The 20762-nt window shown below is 46.4% G+C and overlaps 1 protein-coding gene and 1 long non-coding RNA gene across 4 annotated transcripts in view; one reads left to right on the forward strand and one right to left on the reverse strand.

Moving 5' to 3' along the window:
• NOX5 (NADPH oxidase 5) overlaps positions 1–20320 on the forward strand; it is a 42609-nt gene extending 22289 nt beyond the window's left edge. For all 3 annotated transcript variants that reach the window (XM_055363161.2, XM_055363162.2, XM_055363163.2), the window contains exons 8-16: positions 238–420; positions 2067–2199; positions 5869–6011; positions 10019–10063; positions 10592–10716; positions 11009–11090; positions 12138–12237; positions 18515–18681; positions 19749–20320. In XM_055363161.2, coding sequence (XP_055219136.2) covers positions 238–420; positions 2067–2199; positions 5869–6011; positions 10019–10063; positions 10592–10716; positions 11009–11090; positions 12138–12237; positions 18515–18681; positions 19749–19880 — 1110 coding nt within the window. In that variant the 3' untranslated portion in view covers positions 19881–20320. The remainder of the gene's footprint in view (positions 1–237; positions 421–2066; positions 2200–5868; positions 6012–10018; positions 10064–10591; positions 10717–11008; positions 11091–12137; positions 12238–18514; positions 18682–19748) is intronic.
• LOC129527004 (uncharacterized) lies at positions 940–8104 on the reverse strand. The gene is made up of 3 exons (XR_008671840.2): positions 7819–8104; positions 6377–6551; positions 940–1579 (listed from the first exon to the last, which is right to left on the reverse strand). It is a non-coding gene; the product is annotated as an uncharacterized lncRNA (long non-coding RNA).
• Positions 20321–20762: the final 442 nt, after the last annotated feature.

The following is a 20762-nucleotide window of genomic DNA, read 5'->3' on the forward strand; positions in this document are numbered from 1 at the left end:
CCAGGCAGATATTTCAGATGTTTGCCTCTGGTATCAGGAATCTTCCCTTACAGCCTCCTTTGGCCAAGCACCCAGAAAAAGAAGCTTCCCAGCCCCAACAGCTTACCCAACTCCATCCCTGGGAGAGAGTCAAGGCTCTGGGCACTGCCCTGGCTTTGAGGATAACCCTGAGTCCTGGCTCTGTTCCACCCCCCAGGCCTTGAGCTCTGGAAGTTGACTGCCCCCCTACCCCCATAGGTGTTCTATTGGACTCACCTGTCCTACCTCCTCGTGTGGCTTCTGCTCATCTTTCATGGGCCCAACTTCTGGAAGTGGCTGCTGGTGCCTGGAATCTTGTTTTTCCTGGAGAAGGCCATCGGACTGGCAGTGTCCCGCATGGCAGCCGTGTGCATCATGGAAGTCAACCTCCTCCCCTCCAAGGTACAAAGGCGGGGGATGGGGAGGTGCTTTTCCAACTCACCCCAAGGGACAGTTTGTGGGGTGGAGCAGCTGGGTACCCTGTCAGATCCCCAAGGATATAGAGAATAGTGTAGCTGCAGCCCCATTGCTATGGAGGAGAGAAGCAAAATGCAAGACCCAGTCCAGCCCTCCAGGAGGGAAGCTTTAGGAATATGAATGGCAGGGCAGGCAATAAACCTCTAAAATCTGATTTTGGGGAGAACAGTCTCCTTCAGCTCAGTAAGCATTTATTAGTGCCTACAGGGTGCCAGGCCCTGAACTAGGTTACAGAGAAATAGAGAAGGTTCTGCACTGTCCTGCTTTCTAGGGGAGCCAGCCCTTTCATTACAGTGCAGGGCTGTGTTGCTGGAGGTATTAAACCCTTTGTCTTTGGGAGGTCAGAAAAAGCTTCAGAATAAGGGAGAAGATGCCATATCAGGGTTTTGAGGGATGAATAAGAGTTTGTTGGATAGAGAAGACAAGGAAGGGTATTGCTGGCAGGAGGAACAACACAGTAAAGACACAGAATTGTGAAAGGGTATACTGTGCTTGGGGGACCACAGGTAATTTGGCATAGCTGGAGCCAAGTTGCCAGGAAGAAGCCAGAGAGGTGAGTAAGGCCTGATTATGAAGGGCCTCCTGAGCTGGGAGACCAACCCCGCAGGCCATGGGGAACCCCTGAGCACGCTGGGAGGAGATGGTGGTATTAAGCTGTGACCATTAATATTCTAGTTAGATTTCTTTAGTTGCTCTGTGGAAGATAGCTTGGAGGGGGCTTGTGGGGAGGTTCTTGCAAATACAAAGATGAGAGTTCATGAGGGCCTTGACACTGAGGCAGTGGCCATGGGATGGAGGCAGGTGCACATCACAGAAAGACTCAAGAAGCAACTGGTTATGTTTTGCGGCAACAGAGAGGATGGAGTCTAGGACGTCTCCCAGGTGTCTGAGAAAAGGAAGGCAGTTCTAGGCGGGCTCAGCTCTGGACACACTGCGTTAGAGGACCTGGGAGGCTGAAGAATGAGGCTGTGCTCTGTGTCTAGGCTCTGGCATCCAACAGCCTCAGCTGCATTCAGATCCCACGGTTTCTTACCCAGTGGCCTTGGGAAGTTATTTAACCTCTCTGAGCCTCCTCTTCTTGTCCCTAAAGTAGAGAGAAAATAATATCCACGTCATACAATTGCTGTGAGGCCTAGAGATAACACAGTGCTCCAAAGCAGTTGTCTGGGAGGATGTTGTTATCCAAGGAGAGATGCCCATTGATGGTTAGAATGCTAGCCACACTCTGGCTGAAGTTCCAAGAAAGGGCTGGAGTAGCCAGGGAGGCATCACAGGGATACGTCACAGAGGGTCCACTAAAAAGCAGTGCTTACACCCTGAGAAGCAGGGTAAAACCAGGGGCCCCAATTCAGACACAGCCTGGCTGCCCCCTCTAGGATTGTTGCCCACTTCCAGATTGGCAGGTTGGGTGCTGAGGTGGGCCACCACTCAGAAGCACAGAAGAGTGTCGTGTCTCGGGGCATGCCTGTTTTATGGAGGAGGAGGGCAGCCCAGCTTCTGCCCTCTTGTCCTGTAGCCCCTGGTGGCTTTGGGCCTGCAGGAATGATGCATATCTCCTTCCTCTTTCCCAGGTCACTCATCTCCTCATCAAGCGGCCCCCTTTTTTTCACTATAGACCTGGTGACTACTTGTATCTGAACATCCCCACCATTGCTCGCTATGAGTGGCACCCCTTCACCATCAGCAGTGCTCCTGAGCAGAAAGGTAATGGCCACCTCCTCCAGTCACTCTGCACATATTCACTGAGTTCCTGCCGTGGGCCAAGTACAGGCTGGAAACTCGGAACACAGCACTGAACAAGGCCAGAAACACAAAGTCAGCCTCAAAAAGCTCTCTTTGAAGTGGGAGCAGGCATGCAGACACTGATTGGCATGGCAAGGGCTGTACCAGCTGCACTGAAGTCTTACAGGGAGGGCCTGGCTTGGTGGAGAGAAGCCTTTGCAGACACAGGGGCATTCAGCTGGACTTTGAATGGTTAGTAGGAGTTTACCAGATAGGGAAGGAGATGGGGAGGAGGCAGAGGGAAAAGCAGAAGTAAAAACATGAGGACCTGGAAACTCAGAAGAGTCTCCTGTAACTAGAGCTATGGGGGGTGGCGGGGGGTAGGCAGGTGGAGTAGCAAGGAAAGAAGGGAGGGACATACAGAGAGAGAAAAAGAGCATGAAAGGCAGGTGATGTGGCTGGCAAAGCCAGTTAGAGCTAGGATGGGACTAAGGAGGACTTCAGAAGCAAAGTTGGAATCCAGATGGATGGAGCAGCCAATTGGGAGCCAGGAATGGTTCTTAAGCAGAGGCGTAGCCAGCTCAGGAGAGGATATAGGCATTTTTAAGAGGGCTGCAATGGGAGACCAGGCTTCCCTACTCCTGCCTGGACTTGGGCCTTATAGAGCCCCAAGGCAGCAGAATCCCTCACACCCTTCTCCAGCCCTGAACTATTCCCACTGCTTTTTGGGTTCCCAGCACACACAGAACAGTTCAGCTGATGCTTTGCTCAGCTGTCCTCTGACTCTCACCCGTGCACGTGCCTTCCTTCTGGTCCCAGGCTGTTTTTAGAGCTGCTACCTGGACCTCTGCCCTTCTGGCCAGGCCAATGATTGGCCTTCCCACCACGAGAGGTGCCTCCAAGTATGACAAGTGTGGCTTGCACTGACATTTCCAACAGGGAAGGCCTTGAGTGACCTATTACAGTAAGACCCTTGCTTGGCTTCATGAGGGGTATCCAGCCCTGGGTGCTGGGGGTTCTCTGACTCATCCTGGTTACAAGCTTTAGTGTCACTCAGGATGCCTCCCAGACCCAGCCCAGCAGGACCCCTGGCCCAGATCCCTCAGCTCACGATGTAGACCCAAGGCCAGGGTTTCCCCATGTGGGGCTGCATACCCCCTACCTTGGAATCACCTGAATTGTGCCCTCGATGTACCACAGAACAAAGTTAGAGGTTGGAGAGGGTGAAGCTATTTTCTCCCTATTTTTTTCCTTTTCTTTTCTACTTTGTAAAGAACGTCTATGCTCTCAGAGAACTCAGACAATATCAAAATATGTACAGAAGAAAATGAGAATCCTTCAAATAATTTTATCCAAGGAAAACCATTGCCAATTATTTGGTGAATAAGCTTCCAGCTCTCTCTATCTATCTATCTACATGGCTAATCAGATGGAGAGATTTTGTATACATGGGCTCACACTACAGGCAGTGTTTCATAGCAGCACACTTTTTCTTAGTGAACAGTATGTCATGGAGATCTTTGCATATCAGTGAATATACAGCTTTTCCTTTTTGTGGCTGCATGGTATTCCAGTGTGTGGATACTAATATGGTTATTGACTATTATTAATATTATATGGGCGTGTCATGTATTTCACCAATTCTTTTTCTCCCCTAACTTTCCAAACTTGTTATATTTCACCAGTTCTTTTTTTTTTAAGAGTCTCATTCTGTCACCCAAGCTGGAGTGCAGTGGTGTGATCTTGGCTCACTGCAGCCTCCGCCTCCTGGGTTCTTCTGCTTTAGCCTCCTGAGTAGCTGGGATTACAGGCACGCGCCACCATGCATGGCTAATTTTTTTGTATTTTTGTATTTTTAGTAGAGTCTGGATTTCACCACGTTGGCCGGGCTGGTCTTGAACTCCTGACCTCAGGTGATCCACCCGCCTTTCCCAAAGTGCTGGGATTACAGGCATAAGCCACCGTGCCCCACCTTCACCAGTTCTTGAAGGGATTTCTTCTGGGTCTCAGTTTGGAATCTGCCTGTCCTTGGACCCTGGGAGAGTCTCCTGCCCTGAGCTGAGAGGGTTCATGTGGGGGCTGATAATATACCAACTTCGTTTACAGAGCTTGTTTACTGGAGTCAGGAGTGGAACTCAGTTTAGCAGCTGTGGCTGAATGAATTCAACCACCATTCTTGGAGACCTCCTAGGTCTGAGTCATTGCTTGAGGCACTTCAAGCGACTTGGGATGCTGATGCCTTAATGAAGGAGGAAACCTCAGAGAGGTGGATGGAGCTAGGATCCTAGAACTTGAGCTCCAGTCCTGACTTTTCAATCCACTCCTCATAAACTATGAAGCACCTCTCTAAGCCTCTGTAAAATGCAGAGTAACACCAGGTCATGAATTCCTTCATCAACTTGAATGGGACATCTTTATTTTTACTAACCTCTAACTGAAATTTAGCATTTTCTTCAATGATAAATGTGAGCAACAAACCCCAGGAGCATTAATGATACCTCTGACTTTTTCACGGTAAAAACCATGGATGCCTTTCTGTATGTTACAGTTGTGGCCAATGCTTCAAGAGTATTTATGCTCACTACTACTTCTGATTCCCAGGGCTCATTGGGTCCTGCTACAGCTCATTAATTCATGTATTAACAAAGAAGCACATGGATTCCTAAGTCACAAATTTTTTTTTAACATTTTGATAACTAATTATAACTGGATTCATATGTAATTTCTCTGTATATTACTTTATGTCAAGCTTGTCCAACCTGTGGCCCTTGGGCCGCATGGGGCCCAGGACGGCTTTGAATGTGGCCCAACACAAATTCATAAACTTTCTTAAAACATGATGAGATCTTTTTGTTTGTGTGATTTTTTTTTCTTTTTAGTTCATCAGCTATTGTTAGTGTTAGTGTATTTTATGTGTGGCCCAAGACAATTCTTGTTCTCCCAATGTGACCCAGGGAAGCCAAAAGATTGGCCATCCCTGCTTCGTGTATTTAGACCCTTATTCTGAGAAGGAGACTATCCACTGCCTTCACAGGACTGCTAAAAGAATCCCTGGTTTAAAAAAAAAAAAAAGGAAAAGGGCAAGAGTTCAAAGCAGGAGATCTCTTGCATCCTCCTCACTCTGATGTTGTGGATTCTATTTGGTACCACTCAGCAGAAGAGTCACGTCACCTCACACCACATTTCCATCAGTCATTCATTCAACAGAGGACCTTAGTAAGCACCTGCTACATCCCAGGCATGGGTATCATGAAAGCAGTTGGTACCACCATGGACTGAACGCCTACTGTGTGCACAACCATTGAATAGCAGGAGGGCCTGTTTTGATGAGTCCTTGGCCTGATGAAGGTGGCAGAGTCCCTGCCTTTAGAAAATTCCTAGTGAGCTGCTCTGATCCTTTCTTTGGTACAGGAGTCTGTACCCTTATTAAGCTCAGGTTGACTTCATCAAGAAAGATCTCAAGGTCTGCCCCACAGAGATCAGCTCTCCAAGTCCTGTGGCTATGGCTGCTAGTCTGGTCCTGAGGAAGGACATTCAAACCAGGACTTGGAGGGCTGAGGCCCAGCAGCAATCCCTCCAGTGGGGTGAGGCTTGCTCCCTGGTGCCGGTCACTATGGACCTCCTTTCCCCTCCCACTCTTCTCTTTCTCAGACACTATCTGGCTGCACATTCGGTCCCAAGGCCAGTGGACAAACAGGCTGTATGAGTCCTTCAAGGCATCAGACCCACTGGGCCGTGGTTCTAAGAGGCTGTCGCGGAGTGTGACAATGAGAAAGAGTCAAAGGTCGTCCAAGGTAGGTGGCTACTGGAGGGAAGGGGTCCACTCTGCTGGCAAGTCCACAGAGACCAAGTTGCCTCATTCTTCTCAGTGAGCATCAATTATTGAGCAACTGCTGTGTACACAGATGGCAGCACAAGGGGGTTAGGCAACTGCTAACTCCGTGGTCCAAGAACCTTCTCGAAGTCTGACCACTCCAGATCCTTCCCAGTCTGATGTCCCCCATTAGAAGGGGGAGAGAGCAACAGAAAGAGAGTGGAAATTGAAATCAGAAAAACCCATCTCCAGGTCTCTGCTCTAATACTTTCTAACTGTGTGGGCTTGGGCATGTCTTTTGGTTTGTTCATCTATAAAATAGAAGTCGTTTCGTCTGTTACTTACCTTTCTCCTGTGACTGTTTTAAAAACCAACTGAATGAATGCACATAAAGTATTGCTTGAAATAGGCAGCCTGGTCCAGGTGAGCCCCTCATCATCATCATCACCATCAGCAATGTTATTCTCTTTTGAGCCTTGATGAAACCTATAAAGCTGATGAGTTGCTGGTGCCATCAAGGCTTTAGAGGAACAGAGAGAGACAGAGAAACTGCTAAAGAAATAAGAATAGACGCTGAGGCCGAGGGTGGCTGAACTCAAACTAAGTAGACTGTGCCTCGTGACTGGGAGACAGGTTAACATATGAAAACCCTGCCATAGGAGACGTTCCCAGGCCTGGCCCAACCCTACCTTGCCATTGGGGAATTTAAAGTCCAGAGTTGAAATCCAGGTGAGATCCTGCTTGGCCAGACCAGAGGACCTTTCCAGGACCACACCAGGAAGAAAGGTCTGGGATATGCAGGGATAGGTAGGAGAAGCAGAACGTTCTCGGCTGTTAATCAGGGAAACTTCCTGAAGGAGGAAGCTGACTTTCAAAATCAGATGAGTCATGGCACACTGTGGATCAATGGGCTAGATACACTAAAAGCTGTTTTCTTGGGACCTCAGTCACCTCTGCCACTATAAATTGGCGCAATCTTTCTGGCAGGCAGCCTGGCCATATGTGTCAGCATTTTAAATATGTATACCTACACACCCAGCAGCTCCATTTTAGAGATGTATTCTTAAAAGCTAATTGGGGGCCGGGCGCGGTGGCTCACGCCTGTAATCCCAGCACTTTGGGAGGCCGAGGCTGGCGGATCATGAGGTCAGGAGATTGAGACCATCCTGGCCAACATGGTGAAACCACGTCTCTACTAAAAACACAAAAATTAGCCGGGCGTGGTGGTGTGTGCCTGTAGTCCCAGCTACTTGGGAGGCTGGGGCAGGAGAATCTCTTGAACCCAGGAAGCAGAGGTTGCAGTGAGTCGAGATTACACCACTGTACTCCAGCCTGGGCAACAGAATGAGGCTCCAACTAAAAAAAAAAAAGCTAATTGGACAGGTGCACACAAAATATAGTAATTTCCTTGTTCATTTAGCAAATATTTATGAAGCACAGCATCTGCTATTTTCCAGGTTCTGTTCTAGATGCTGGAGATCTATCAGTAAGCAACATAGGCATAGTCACTGCTTACCTTCTGGTGGGGAGACAGACAATGAACAAATAAATATATGCATAACATGTCAGGTGATAATAAATGCTATAAAGATAAATAAGTCAGTGTCAAGAGGTAGGGATGGGAAAAGTGCTATTTCAGAGAGGGTGGTTGTTCTCAATAATGAGAAAATGAGGCTAATCAAAATGCCGAACAATAGGAAAATACCTAAATAAATTGCTGATCACCTTTACAATAGAATATTAAGTCTCCTAAAAAAAAATGATTTGGTCAATTTAAATGTATTTACCTGGAAAACCAGTCAAGATGTAGTAAGTGGAAAAAGCAGGTTACTAAAAAGTATGCTCCATTTATGTAAAAGTGTTGTGTATGTCTGTGTTAGAAAAAAATCTGTAAGGGCATAGAGAAAATGTTGAGTAGTTATGTGCTCTGATACTTTTTTCACTATTGTTTAATAGTTTCTATATCTGCATTTTTAAAGCTAACATTATCGATTTGTGATTTAAATAATAAAGAAATTTCTGTTTTGAAACAAAGCAGAGTGTACAGCCCCCACTCATCCAGTCCTGCATCTCAGCACAGGCATCCAAGGACATCACTGGAGCTGACGTCCTATAGGCCCAAGGGAGATCCCTGGCCACAGGACGAAGACCTGGTGTACATGAAGACAAAGGAGGAGACTCACACACAGTGGGAAGCCTCTTCTGAAGACAGTGGCCTAGTAAGGCTGAGGAAGGTGGGACTAGAGACAGGAGGGTCAGCTGGCTTATCTTCCCAGGGATCGTGGGTCCTTGGAACATGCCTTAAGGGCAAGCCATGTTCAGGAAGTGTGACACATCACCTGGATGTCTCTGAAGCCAATCATCTGCCTGCTACCTTCCTAACTTTTGCGTAAGAACTGCCCCAGTAATACTTTCTACTTAGTATTTCTCTTACATCCCAACATTACTTTAAACTTAATTGTATTTCAAAACAAGTCATAAGATTATTATCTCTAATGGAAAACTAGTATCGCATGCTGCACAGGATAGCTCTGAAAGTAAAAACAATGAGAATCAATGTTATTAAATTCTTGCTAGATGGCCTGTCTGCTAAGGCTCCATGCCAGAGGTGGTGCTCCACACTCTTACTCCTTCCTTCCCTCCCTTCCTCCCTTCCTCCCTCCCTCCCTCTCCCTTCTTTCTTTCTTTCTCTTTCTTTCTTTTCTTTCTTTCTTTCTTTCTTTCTTTCTTTCTTTCTTTCTTTCTTTCTTTCTTTCTTTCTTTTCTTTCTTTTTTTCTCTCTCTCCTTCCTTCCTTCTCTCTCTCTCCCCCTCCCTCCCTCCCTCTCTCTTTCTTTCTTTCACTCTTTCTTTCTTTTCTTTCTTTCCTTTCTCACTTTGTAAAAAGGAACGAAAAAAGAGAGGAGATTAGTAAGTGTTAGAGAGGTTAAAAGATGCATTAGCCAGAATGGAAGGCTTTGTCGTTGCCATCAGAAGGACTAAAGAAAATTAAAAGGAGAAGAGCTGTCTCACAGCATAACTCTCAAACCACCGCCAGGAGTTCATGCCCCACACCAGGGGGAGCAGCCTTCAGTCATCTCCGGACAAAGAAGCAACACAGCGTGATGTCACAATCCTGGACAGGCAGCAGGAGACCCAGGCTCTACCCGAGCTCTGTGGGAATGTGGGCACGTCGTTCCCATGCTTTCAGCCTGGATGATTGCGAAGGTCACTCCTAACTCTGCCTCCTGCACCAGAGCGGGAAATAGCACAGGCTCCTTCAGGCCTGTTCTGGGGTCTGCTTCCTTCACCTTCCAGAAGGAAAGGCATTGACTCGGACAGGGCTGTCTGACTGTCTACCACGCTCTAAGTCCTGAGGAAGACAGAGGAGGCCTGCTCTCTTCCCCGAGGAGCACACTGTCTGAACCCCAGAGCAAAGCCCTAGGGCCTGGGGAGCCGTGAGCCAGGGGAGGCCCTGGCTTCTCTGCTTGGAGAAGGTGGGAAGAGCTTTGAAGAGGAATAGCAACTTCAAATGAGCTGGACAATGAAGGATGCAGTGTACACTGACAGAATTTGACAGCTGGGGAAGAGGAAAGGGTGTTTCAGGCAGAGGGAAAAGAATATTTCAGGCTAGTAGGGGAATGCTCTCCAGTCACACCCTGAAACTGACTTGTGCTGGACCATAGGAGCCACTGTTAAATTTTCAGGAATTTCATGAGCTGGTTATTAAACACAGTTGTTATGGTGGGAGCCATGGTGGGCAGGATTTACACCACAAAAATGGGCAGAAGCTAACAATCAAGACTGTTATCCCTTCTCCAGAAGTCAGTTTACCAGCACATCCCTGATGTTCTCTTTCAAAAGAGCTTCGTGTTCCCTGAATGGTTTGGGCAGAAAAAGCAATTCCCTTTTTATAAAGTTGCTCAGACTGGCAAGGGCAAGAAACTTCTAAGAAATCCCTAACACTGTCCATTCCAAGACCCATAACTCTCTGCTCTACTCCCTGCAGGGCTCTGAGATACTTTTGGAGAAACACAAATTCTGTAACATCAAGGTGAGAGGCTGCAGGGGTGGACATGAGCAATAATGCCTGCCCCAACCAAAGGAAATGAAGTCTTTGCCTTTAAGGAGGGGCTGTTGTGGTTGTGGGTACTCAAGCTCCTCAAATCCCCATGGGCTGACATCCAGGTATCCGGGTCATGTAACCACATCCGTCCCCCTGCTCTTTATATCCAAGGGTGCTCAGCCTCACCCTCAGCCTATCTCTTCACCAGGAGCAGGGATGGGTGTACAGTGTACAGGCCTACGTGCTCTCTGTCCCTGTCTCCTGGGCACCCACGGCACGCACCCCAGGGATGCGAATTGGGTCCTTGTTTTCACTAGTTCTGCATTCTAACACCTAGAGCTCTCCCCAGACTGGTGCTGAGAGCACAGGAGTGGGAGCCACTTAGACCTGGCTTCCAGCCCAGGAGATGTCTTTCTATATATAAAGGGGGTTCTGAAGCCCTGGGGACATCCCCTGATAGCAGGGGAGACCAGCGTCACCCCCCATCTCTCTTCTCTGATGCCCTCCTGTGCACAGTGCTACATCGATGGGCCTTATGGGACCCCCACCCGCAGGATCTTTGCCTCTGAGCATGCCGTGCTCATCGGGGCAGGCATCGGCATCACCCCCTTTGCTTCCATCCTGCAGAGTATCATGTACAGGTGGGTGAACAGTGTGCTCCTGCCTGCATCCTGGGTCAGAGCCCCAAGGCGCCCTCCCTGCTCCTCCTCCCTTTATTCCTTCTCCTTCCTCTCCTTTCACCTGTCTCTCTTTGCTCTTCTCTCTCTTTCCTCTCCTGCTCTGCCCCCCTCTCCTTTTTGTGTCTCATCCCTCCCCTTCCTCATAGAGTGGGCTCTGCCACCCCATCCTTGCTCCCTGTCCCCTGAACTGTTCTCTGGGGTCCTGAAAAGTCTCACCCCAAATTTACAACCCCTTCCTCCTGCCTCCCCTCAGGCACCAGAAAAGAAAGCATACTTGCCCCAGCTGCCAGCACTCCTGGATCGAAGGTGTCCAAGACAACATGAAGCTCCATAAGGTGAGTACCACCTCCTGCAGGCAGGCCTCCAGACCTTCTCCCCTGGACAACTCCTAAAATAGGAGCCCATCCTCCTGTGCAAAGGTGGGAGCAGATAGGTGATCCCTAATGGGATCTTTCTTTCCCCACAATACCCTGAATTCTCTTAAATGAGTTATCCCGGTGCCTCCTGAATGTCTGAGCCCCTCCCCTGCTTTAACATTCCCATCACTTCTGAGAGATGTTCTTAACATTTCATTAAATGCTGCAAAGCTTGACAGCTAGGCAGTCTGGATTCAGTTACAGCCATGATGCTACCTATCCATGACCCTATGGTGGTTTTAAGAATGAAAACATACTGGCTGGGCATGGTGGCTCATGCCTGTAATCCTAGCACTTTGGGAGGCCAAGGCAGGCAGATCACTTGAGCCCAAGAGCTCAAGACCAGCCTGGGCAACATGGCGAAACCCCATCTCTAACAAAAATACAAAAATTAGTTGGGTGTGGTGGTGAGCACCTGTGGTCCCAGCTACTTGGGAGACTGAGGTGGGAGGATCACTTGAGCCCAGGAGGCAGAGGTTGCAGTGAGCTGAGACCACACCACTGCACTCCAGCCTGAGTGACAGAGTGAGACTCTGTCTCAAAAAAGAAATAATAAAAATAATAATAATAATTAAAATAATATAATCAAATAATAATGGAAACATGTTTGCCTTTTGAAAATTCATCATCCTGTATAGGCCACTTAGAAGAGTTTCTTAAAAAGTAATTTATGTTTTTCTGGCTATCCTAAGCTAGTATTTCAACACACTGTTTGTTGTAAACAATAGAAGATATTAGAGAAAATCCCCGCCTTGGGGTCGGAAACCTGGTTCTGGTCCCATGCTGTTCTGTGATCTGCGCATGGCTGCTCACCTCTATGAGCCTTGATTTTTCCCTCCCTTAAATGGGTATCTGAATGTTCCCTGCTTACTTCAGGGTGGTCATATGGGTCCCAGGGATTACAGATGTGAGCCTCCTGCAAATCAGGGAGACCCAGCCTCTGAGCTGAAGGGCCTCTCTCCATAGGTGGACTTTATCTGGATCAACAGAGACCAGCGGTCTTTTGAGTGGTTTGTGAGCCTGCTGACTAAACTGGAGATGGACCAGGCCGAGGAGGCTCAATATGGTAAGAGAGGGACAGGGCCTGAGGGCAGTAGGAGTAGGGCAGGGGCCTTCATCTTCTTTAAAAAAATAATTTATTGATATGAAACTCACGTAACCTAAAATGAACCATTTAACCATTAAAGTGAACCCAGAGTCTTTTTTTTTTTTTTTGAGACAAGGTCTCACTCTGTCGCCCAAGCTGAAGTGCAGTAGCACGATTATGGCTCACTGTAGCCTCCATCTCCCAGGTTCAAGCAATCCTCCACATTGGCCTCCAGAGCAGCTGGAACCACAGGTGCAGGCCACCACTTCCGCTAATTTTTTTTTTTTATTTTTGTGGAGATGAAATCTCCTTATATTGCCCAGGCTAATTCAGAGTCTTTTTAAGAGGTGTTTATTCCATTTCTGGAGAAGTAGGATGGGGGGAGATTCTATTAAAATGTAACATTTTGTAAAGTTGAAAAATAGAAGGGGGAAAAAAAAGCCCTCATAATCTCATCCAGCTATCCAGGCTATCCAGATGACATCAGGCATTTTAAAGGATTCCCTTCCAATTTTTGTTTTCTTATTCATATTTTATAAAAATATATTTCTTTATTTTTGTAATTTATCTTTTTCATGACATATCTTTTAATTCAGAATAGGCACATGTTGAAAATTTAAATTCCTAGGCCTCACCCCAGATCTTCCAAATCAGATAGATTCTCTGAGAGTCAGGCTCAGGGATGTACATTTTAACATGCTCCTCAAACGATTCTTATTCACACTAATTTGTGTTTGGCTTTTGAAGTATAATTTACATACAATAAAATTTACCAATTTAAGTGTACAATAAATACAGTGACATTTTGACAAATGCATACAGTAGTGTAACCACCACTGCAATCAAAATATGGAGCATTTCTTTCCATTCCTCCTGAAAATTTCCTTTTCCTGTTTTGCAGTCAACACCCTCCCCTGACTTGTAACCCCTGGCAACCACTGGTCTGCTTTCTATCACTACAATTTTGCCTTTTACAGAATTTTACATAAATGGAATCATATAATACGTAGTCTGTTCCGTCTGACATCTTTCACTTAGCATAATACCTTCAAGATTTATCCGTGTTGTTGCATATATCAGTAAGTCCATTCATTCCTTTTCATTGCTGAGTAGTATTCCATTTTATGGGTGTACCACCATTTGTCCAATTATCTTTTAAAAAGAAATTTAAAAATCAGAAAAGCAAATTTTTTTATTTTTATACATATATTTACCATTTCTGGGGTCTTTTCACTTTTTGTGCCTGGATTGAGATTTCCATCTGGGAAAGTTTTCCTTCTGCTTGAAGAACTGATGGTTCTTTGTAATGCAGGTCTGCTGGTGAGAAACTCTTTTGGCTTTTCACTGCAAACACCTTAGCTCTGTCACCCAGGTGCAATCTCGGCTCACTGCAACCTCCGCCTCCCAGGTTCAAGCAATTCTTCTGCCTCAGTCTCCCAAGTAGCTGGGATTACAAGCGCCCACCTCCATGCCAGGCTAATTTTGTGTTTTTAGTAGAGAGAGGTTTTACCATGTTGGCCAGGCTGGTCTCAAACTCCTGACCTCAAGTGATCCACCCGCTTCAGCCTCCCAAAGTGCTGGAATTACAGGCGTGAGCCACCGGCCTGGATTTTGTGTTATTTCTTTAAATAGTACTGCACTTCGTTCTGGTGCACAGTTAAATTATGTAAGACTGTGGATCTTCTTGAGGCTCACTTTTAACTTTTATTGGGGTGAGTCTAGAGCAGCCTTTAGTGTGGGATTAATTTAACCCCAGTACTAAGGTGATACACTTCTGAGGACTCCACCTAATGCGCTATATACGGCAAAGCCTCTTTGCTTTTAGTGAGAACACCAACTATTCCCAGCTGTTTAAGCTCGAGGTATCGTTCATCCTAGTTTTTCTGGTCATTTTCTTTCACACATTCAAATTAATGCTCAGCCAGAGACTTAGGAGAAACTATGCAGATTTTCAGAGCAAGTGAGTAGCCTCCTCCCTGCCTCCCCTCCTCCCTGCATCTCTCCTTCTCTCCTTCCTACCTTCCCTCTCTTCCTTTCTGCAGTTCACTTTTCCGGTCTTGTGCTTAACATTCTGGCTGTCCTGGCCTCTGTGAATGCCAGTTTCTGTCTCCTCTCCTCTCCTCAGGAGACTGCATCAGGCAATAAGCGGGGCTGTTGTAGGGCTTACTTCATCTGTTTCTCTTCTCTCAGCAATGATAGTCCCGTGCCACCTGCTGATCAATGTCTGGAAACCATTGTTTCATGTGTTTTGTCCATTTTTCTGGTTGTTTCAGGTGGAAGGGTAAATGTGGTTCATTTTACGGCAATGTAAATTTTTCTTTTTTTTTGAGACAGAGTGTGGCTCCGTCACCCAGGCTGGAGTGCAGTGGCGTTCACTGCAACCTCTGCCTCCCGGGCTCAAGCGGTCCTCCCATCTCAGCCTGCTAAGTAACTGAGACTACAAGTGTGTGCCACCATGCCCAGCTAATCTCATTTTTTGTAGATGAGATTTCTCCAGGTTACTCAGGCTGGTCTTGAACTCCTGAGCTCAAGTGATCTACCAGCTTTGGCCTCCCAAAGTGCTGGGATTACAGGCATGCACCACTGCACCTGGCCTGCAACATACATTTTTGATGTACACAAGCTGTGAGTAGAGACAAACATGGATACAGATATATATTTATTGGGGGTGAGTGCTCAACCTTTTTTCTGATGAAATGAGAATAAAAAGTTTAGAGAGTGATCTAAGATAAAGATTAGACACCCTTTTTCCTTCCATTCCTGTTTTTTTTTTTTTTTAAAAAAAGATTAAATACCTTAACATACATGAAGTCATTAACTGTTTGGTCCCTTCTTTTATACTTTTATCAAAAATGAATGTTTGGCCTGGTGGCTCATGCCTGTAATCTCAGTGCTTTGGGAGGCCAAGGTAGGAATATTGCTTGAGGTCAAGTTTGAGACCAGCCTGGGCAACATAGGCACATGCTGTCTCTACAAAAAATGTTTTTTAAAAAACTAGCTAGGCATGGTGGCATGCACCTGTAGCCCTAGCTACTTGGGAGGCTGAGGTGGGAGGATCACTTGAGGCCAAGAGTTTGAGGCTGCAGCGAGCTATGATAGCCCTACTGCACTCCAGCTTGGGCAACAGAGTAAGACCCTGTCTCAAAAAAAAAAAAAAAAAAAATAGAAGGTTTGAATGTCCTCCCCTCAACCTCTCCAACCTCTCCCTCCTCACTGCCTAAGTGTTTGCTGTATTCTACATTTTTTACTAAGCATTTACTCTCATCGTTAAGTATGATAAAATATTTCTCTGGATCATATCATAGTCTTCATGGGACATCTTTGTGGAATATTGAGGGTTTACACTATATTTAAATGTTAATCTGTTAAAGTCATTGTTTCGTTTTCCTTATAATTTATACAAGGAGAAATATCTTTAGATATGTTTCTAACTTTTTAAGAGAATTGGCATAGTGTTTTAGACTTGTTGAGTTCATTAGAACTAGATCGTATTTGACTATTTAATTATCACAAGGTTGTCATGAGTGAATTCAAATTCCTATGATAAACACAGTTTATACATTCAAGGAATCAAACACAGTTTTCTACAAGAAACTATCCAAACAGATCTAGTTTACTATAACAAACATTCAGAGCCTTAAAGTTCAAGTCAACAGTCTTTGGAAGATAACTCTTCAAGCTTAGACTGGTTCAGTAAAGCTCCTTGCCCTTTCTTGTAAATAACAATTACAGCAAATATTTATATAGCATTGACTTCATTTTTCTAAATGCTTTTACGTATATTAATTCATTAGAAACTCAATTTTATGATGACAAGCTAAAGGAAAAGTTTAAATTTAATTTAAATTTTCTAGTTACTGGCACATAAATATTTACTGTTTGCTTCTTCCTAATCTGTGTAAACAAAGGGTAACAGCTAACCCAGTGCTTTGCATTCTCAAAGCCACTCGAGTCAACAACTCTATCACATCAAATTTCTTTCAGGGTTTCTCATTAACTGCAGCTGAAACTTGTGGCTTCTGATTTCAACTTTAATTATATGTCAAGGTTTGCATTAAACAATTTTTGGTTTATAATTTTTCATTGCTATAGCTTAAGCATCAATTATTCTAAGTTTGTATCTTTACTCTACCCTAATAGGTATAGGACCTTGGGCATATTATTTAACTAGTTTGCCTTGAAAGCAGTTATCTGAAAAATCTGGATGCTACTAGTACCCACCTCATAGGATTGTCATGGGAATTAGATGAGGTGTCATCTGCAGAACACATAGAACAGTGACTGGAGCTTAATAAACTGCTTGATAAATTTAGTGGTGGTGGTGGTGGTAATAGTAACTGCTTAATACATTTATTTGTAGTAGAAGTGCTAGTAGTAATAAGTGTTTAATAAAAGTAGTAGTAGTATTTAATGGCTGTATAATGAGTGGTATAGTTAGTGGTTATACCGTAAATTATTTAACCAAGCTCCTACTACTGTACATTTTGTTTATTCCTCATTCTCCATAATCATAAAAATGCCAAAATTAATATATTTGTGCACATAGTTTTTTTCCTTGCTTTGGATGATTTTCTTAGGAAAGTGTCCCAGAAATGAGATGGCTATCTCAAACACAGCTGGATGGAGAGAGTGAGAACCATGCCAGGTCATCCTCCACAGCCCCTTTATCTTCTCCCTCCCACCATGGTGTCTCCCCTTCTCTCCTCTTACCCCTCTCTGGGGTATGGTGACTCTGAGGGAGGGTAAGAAGCAGGGGTCCCCCAGGTGGGCATCTCATAATACATCTCCCTCCCTCCCACACCATCCAGCACGACTAGGGGTTAAATGACATGTGACATGAAATGTGCTAGCCCTCCTAGGGCCATTTGCATTGTAACAGCAGCTGAGACCTTAGGCCAAATGAAAAATGAGCTGATGGTGACTTAGGAAACAATAGAGAGCAGGTTGGAATGGCAAAGCTCCTTTAGTCTGGGTGTAGGGGAAGAGAGGGAGAGGAGAAGGATGGGGTGATCATCAGTCAGCTCAGGAATGCTCCTTCCCACATCCTAGATCAGGCCCTGCCAACTCTGGCTTGAACCGACGCTCAAGCCTAAGGCAGCACTCACCAATCTTTTTCTCACCATGGCATACATAAAAATGATAACATTCATATGTCATGTCTGGTTATGGAATACAGAGGTGCCCACCTGGGAGCTCCTGAGTACTGAAGCATCAGTATCCCAGCAGACCTATAACTTTGTGGCGCAGAACTGCGGGTGCTCTGGCCTTGTGGGCTCCTTCGTCCCAGTCTCCTTCCCCATCTCTTCAGCTCTCCGATGCCCCTTCCTAAAGTGCTGTTTCATTATGTCACACCCTACTCAGTTACTCTCAACCTTCCCCTGTCTCCTAGCTGGGCATTCAAGACCCTTCTCATTCTGGCCTCAATCTGTTTCTAGTCCCATTTCCTTTTGCTCCCATCCGAGGATGCGGCTCCAGCTGGGCACCACACCTTGCCCCGCAAACATCGCGTTTGTTCTAGCCTCTCACTCTGTACTCACACTAGTCCTTCTTAGCATGCCTTCCCTTCACCTCTGCCTTTACTCTCGCTCCTTGTCCCAGACCTAACCCAGTCCCCATCCCTTCTGGGAAGCAGCTCTGTCTGCATCAGCCCTTCCCTGCATATCAGTAGCCTTCACGCTATGATCCATTCACTCGACCCTTGACCCTTTAGTCCAAATTACCTTTTCATGTGTGTGTGGCTTGTGTCCCCAGCCAGGCTGAGGACAGACATGTGAGGCATGGAAGGGCATGAGCTTTGGAGCCCAGGGACTGCCATGCTCACTTCCCTGGGATGCATTTCTTCTTCTATAAATACAAAAAGTCTTGGCCAGGCATGGTGGCTCACACCTGTAATCCCAGCACTTTGGGAGGCTGAGGCGGGTGGATTGCTTGAGTTCAAGACCAGCCTGAGCAACATAGTGAAATCCTATCTCCACAAAAATACTAAATAAATAAATATAAAAGATCTAACTCTTGGAGTGGTTGTGAGGTTCACCTTAGTGCATATAAAGTAACCAATGTGTGCCATGTACATAGTAGGCCCAGCTCAAGCAACGGGCTGCCTTTCCTCTCCATGGCACTGGTTACACGACAGATCCTGGGCAAAAGACCTATGGGTCTCCTTCCAAGCCCCAGGGTAAGGTAGTGGTTGGCATCCTGCCCTGCGCCCATCATGGGTACTAGACCCTCAGTGTAGCCCTTGTCCCCTGCCCAACAGGCCGCTTCCTGGAGCTGCATATGTACATGACATCTGCACTGGGCAAGAATGACATGAAGGCCATTGGCCTGCAGATGGCCCTCGACCTCCTGGCCAACAAGGAGAAGAAAGACTCCATCACGGGGCTGCAGACGCGCACCCAGCCTGGGCGGCCTGACTGGAGCAAGGTAATGCCAACTGGAGCCCTGCAGCTTGCAGGTATGGATGAAGCTGAGAGCCCGAGGCAGCGGTGGGGAGACGAGGCCCAAGCTGTCAGGGGCAAAGTGTGAGGTTAAGTCCAGAGTCCAGAAGGGACCTCATGGTGTAAAAGGTAAACAGGGCACCTACACTGGCTTTATCACTAGACTTTGTTCCATCATTAGCCTCAGTTTCTCCATCTGTTCAGAGAGGAAGTTAGTCTCTATGACCTCAAAGACCCCTGCAGCCTTGACTCCCTATGGACCAGTGTCAAAAGGCCTGAGTGGACAGGGACCTGGAAAAACACTAAATCTTATCATCTCCTGTTACAAATGGGGAAACTGAGGCACAGAGACATGAAATCGTTTGCAATCCTTTTATTTTATTTCTCAGATTGGTTTTATTATTATTTTTCTTCCCTGAACACTTACTTGTCAGGGTATGCGGTTTGCAGGAAGTGGCCCAGAAGGTGCTGCTTTTAAAAGTGCTGCAGATGACCCCATGCCTGGGTCATGACAGCTGAGTGGGAGGGGAATGTCCGTGGTGAGTGCTTGGGCATCAAAGAGGACTTTCAGAAAAAGGCAATTCATAAGCAGAATTTGGGGTAGAAAAGGGTCCTCACTGGGGGAAAGACTGACATCAGGAAGGATATTTAAATCACAGCAGGGTGGCCAGCCCTGGGGACTAACACCAGGTTCAGACTCCCATGGGAGTCCCAGAGCACTGTATGCATCTCTCTGCGTGTCTAATTTAGTGCCTGTCTCCCACAGTTGCAGATCCTTGAGTGGAGGGCCTGGGTTTTATTTATTTCTGGCCCTGGTCCTCTACCTGGGGTTCTGGGTCGTGTTGCCAGCTGAACAAATGGCTCTTAGTTGAATGGCTGAGTGTTGAACTCTGCTGTAAAACCCAGCAGCTGTGCCATGCAGCTCCCTGTGTAAAATGGGAATGCTCATTGCTGCCGACCCGTTATGTTGTTACCTCCAGGTGGTTGTGTCACTGGTGAGTCAGCAGCTCCACCTATCTTCCCTCTTCTCTTCCTCAACCCCACTGACTCCAGGTGTTCCAGAAAGTGGCTGCTGAGAAGAAGGGCAAGGTGCAGGTCTTCTTCTGTGGCTCCCCAGCTCTGGCCAAGGTGCTGAAGGGCCACTGTGAGAAGTTCGGCTTCAGATTTTTCCAAGAGAATTTCTAGCCTCACCTCTCCAAGCTCTGCCCCAAGTCCACACCATGGGTCTGCTTCATCGCATTAGTATAAATGCCCCCACAGGGACCAGCCTCAGATGACCCACCCAATAAGACAAAGCCTAGGGACCCCTAATCCTGCTCAACAGAGAGAACAGGAGACCCCAAGGGGCAGATGAACTTCCTCTAGAACCCAGGGGAAGAGACAGTGCCTTGTTCAGTCTGCTGTAGATTCTGGGGTTTCTGTGAAAGTGAGGAAACCAGAGGCTGGTCACGGGAGCTTGGGGGTGGGGTTCGAGGGGGCAGAGGGCAACCACTCCTCCAAACATTTTCCAACGGAGCCTTCCCCCACATCCATGGTCCCAAACCTGCCCAATCATCACAGTCATTTGGAAGCTTATTTCTCCGGCATCTTATAAAATTGTTCAAACATACAAAAAGTGAGAAGAATCATACAGTGAACAGTGTTGCCTACTTTCTAGACTCCTCAGTTAATAATTTGCTCTGTTTATCACATATTATCCATCAGTTCCTCCTCCCTCTTTCCATCTGTCAATTTATCTGATTTTTTGGATGCATTTTCAAGTTAGGTGCAAATATCTCAGCACACCTTGCCACTTGGAGGAGCCTTCTTTAAATGCATATTCCTTGGTCCCACTACCAGAAATTCTGATTCTGATGATCTGGGAATGAAACCTGAAATATGTATTTTCCACCAAATCCATTTGCATAGGGAGAAATAAGCAGCATCTTTCCTTGCCCCTCCTTGTGTCTTTGTCTCCCCATCTCCCTCTCTCCTGGCGCGTCCCTCAGAGCCTCTCTGGGCTCTGTATGCTGGCCTCTTCCTTCTTTCTGTGTGCTGAGTCGCTTGAGAAACAGGATGGAGACAGCC

This window comes from Gorilla gorilla, chromosome 16, assembly GCF_029281585.2.
Source record: "Gorilla gorilla gorilla isolate KB3781 chromosome 16, NHGRI_mGorGor1-v2.1_pri, whole genome shotgun sequence".
Lineage (NCBI taxonomy): Eukaryota > Metazoa > Chordata > Mammalia > Primates > Hominidae > Gorilla > Gorilla gorilla.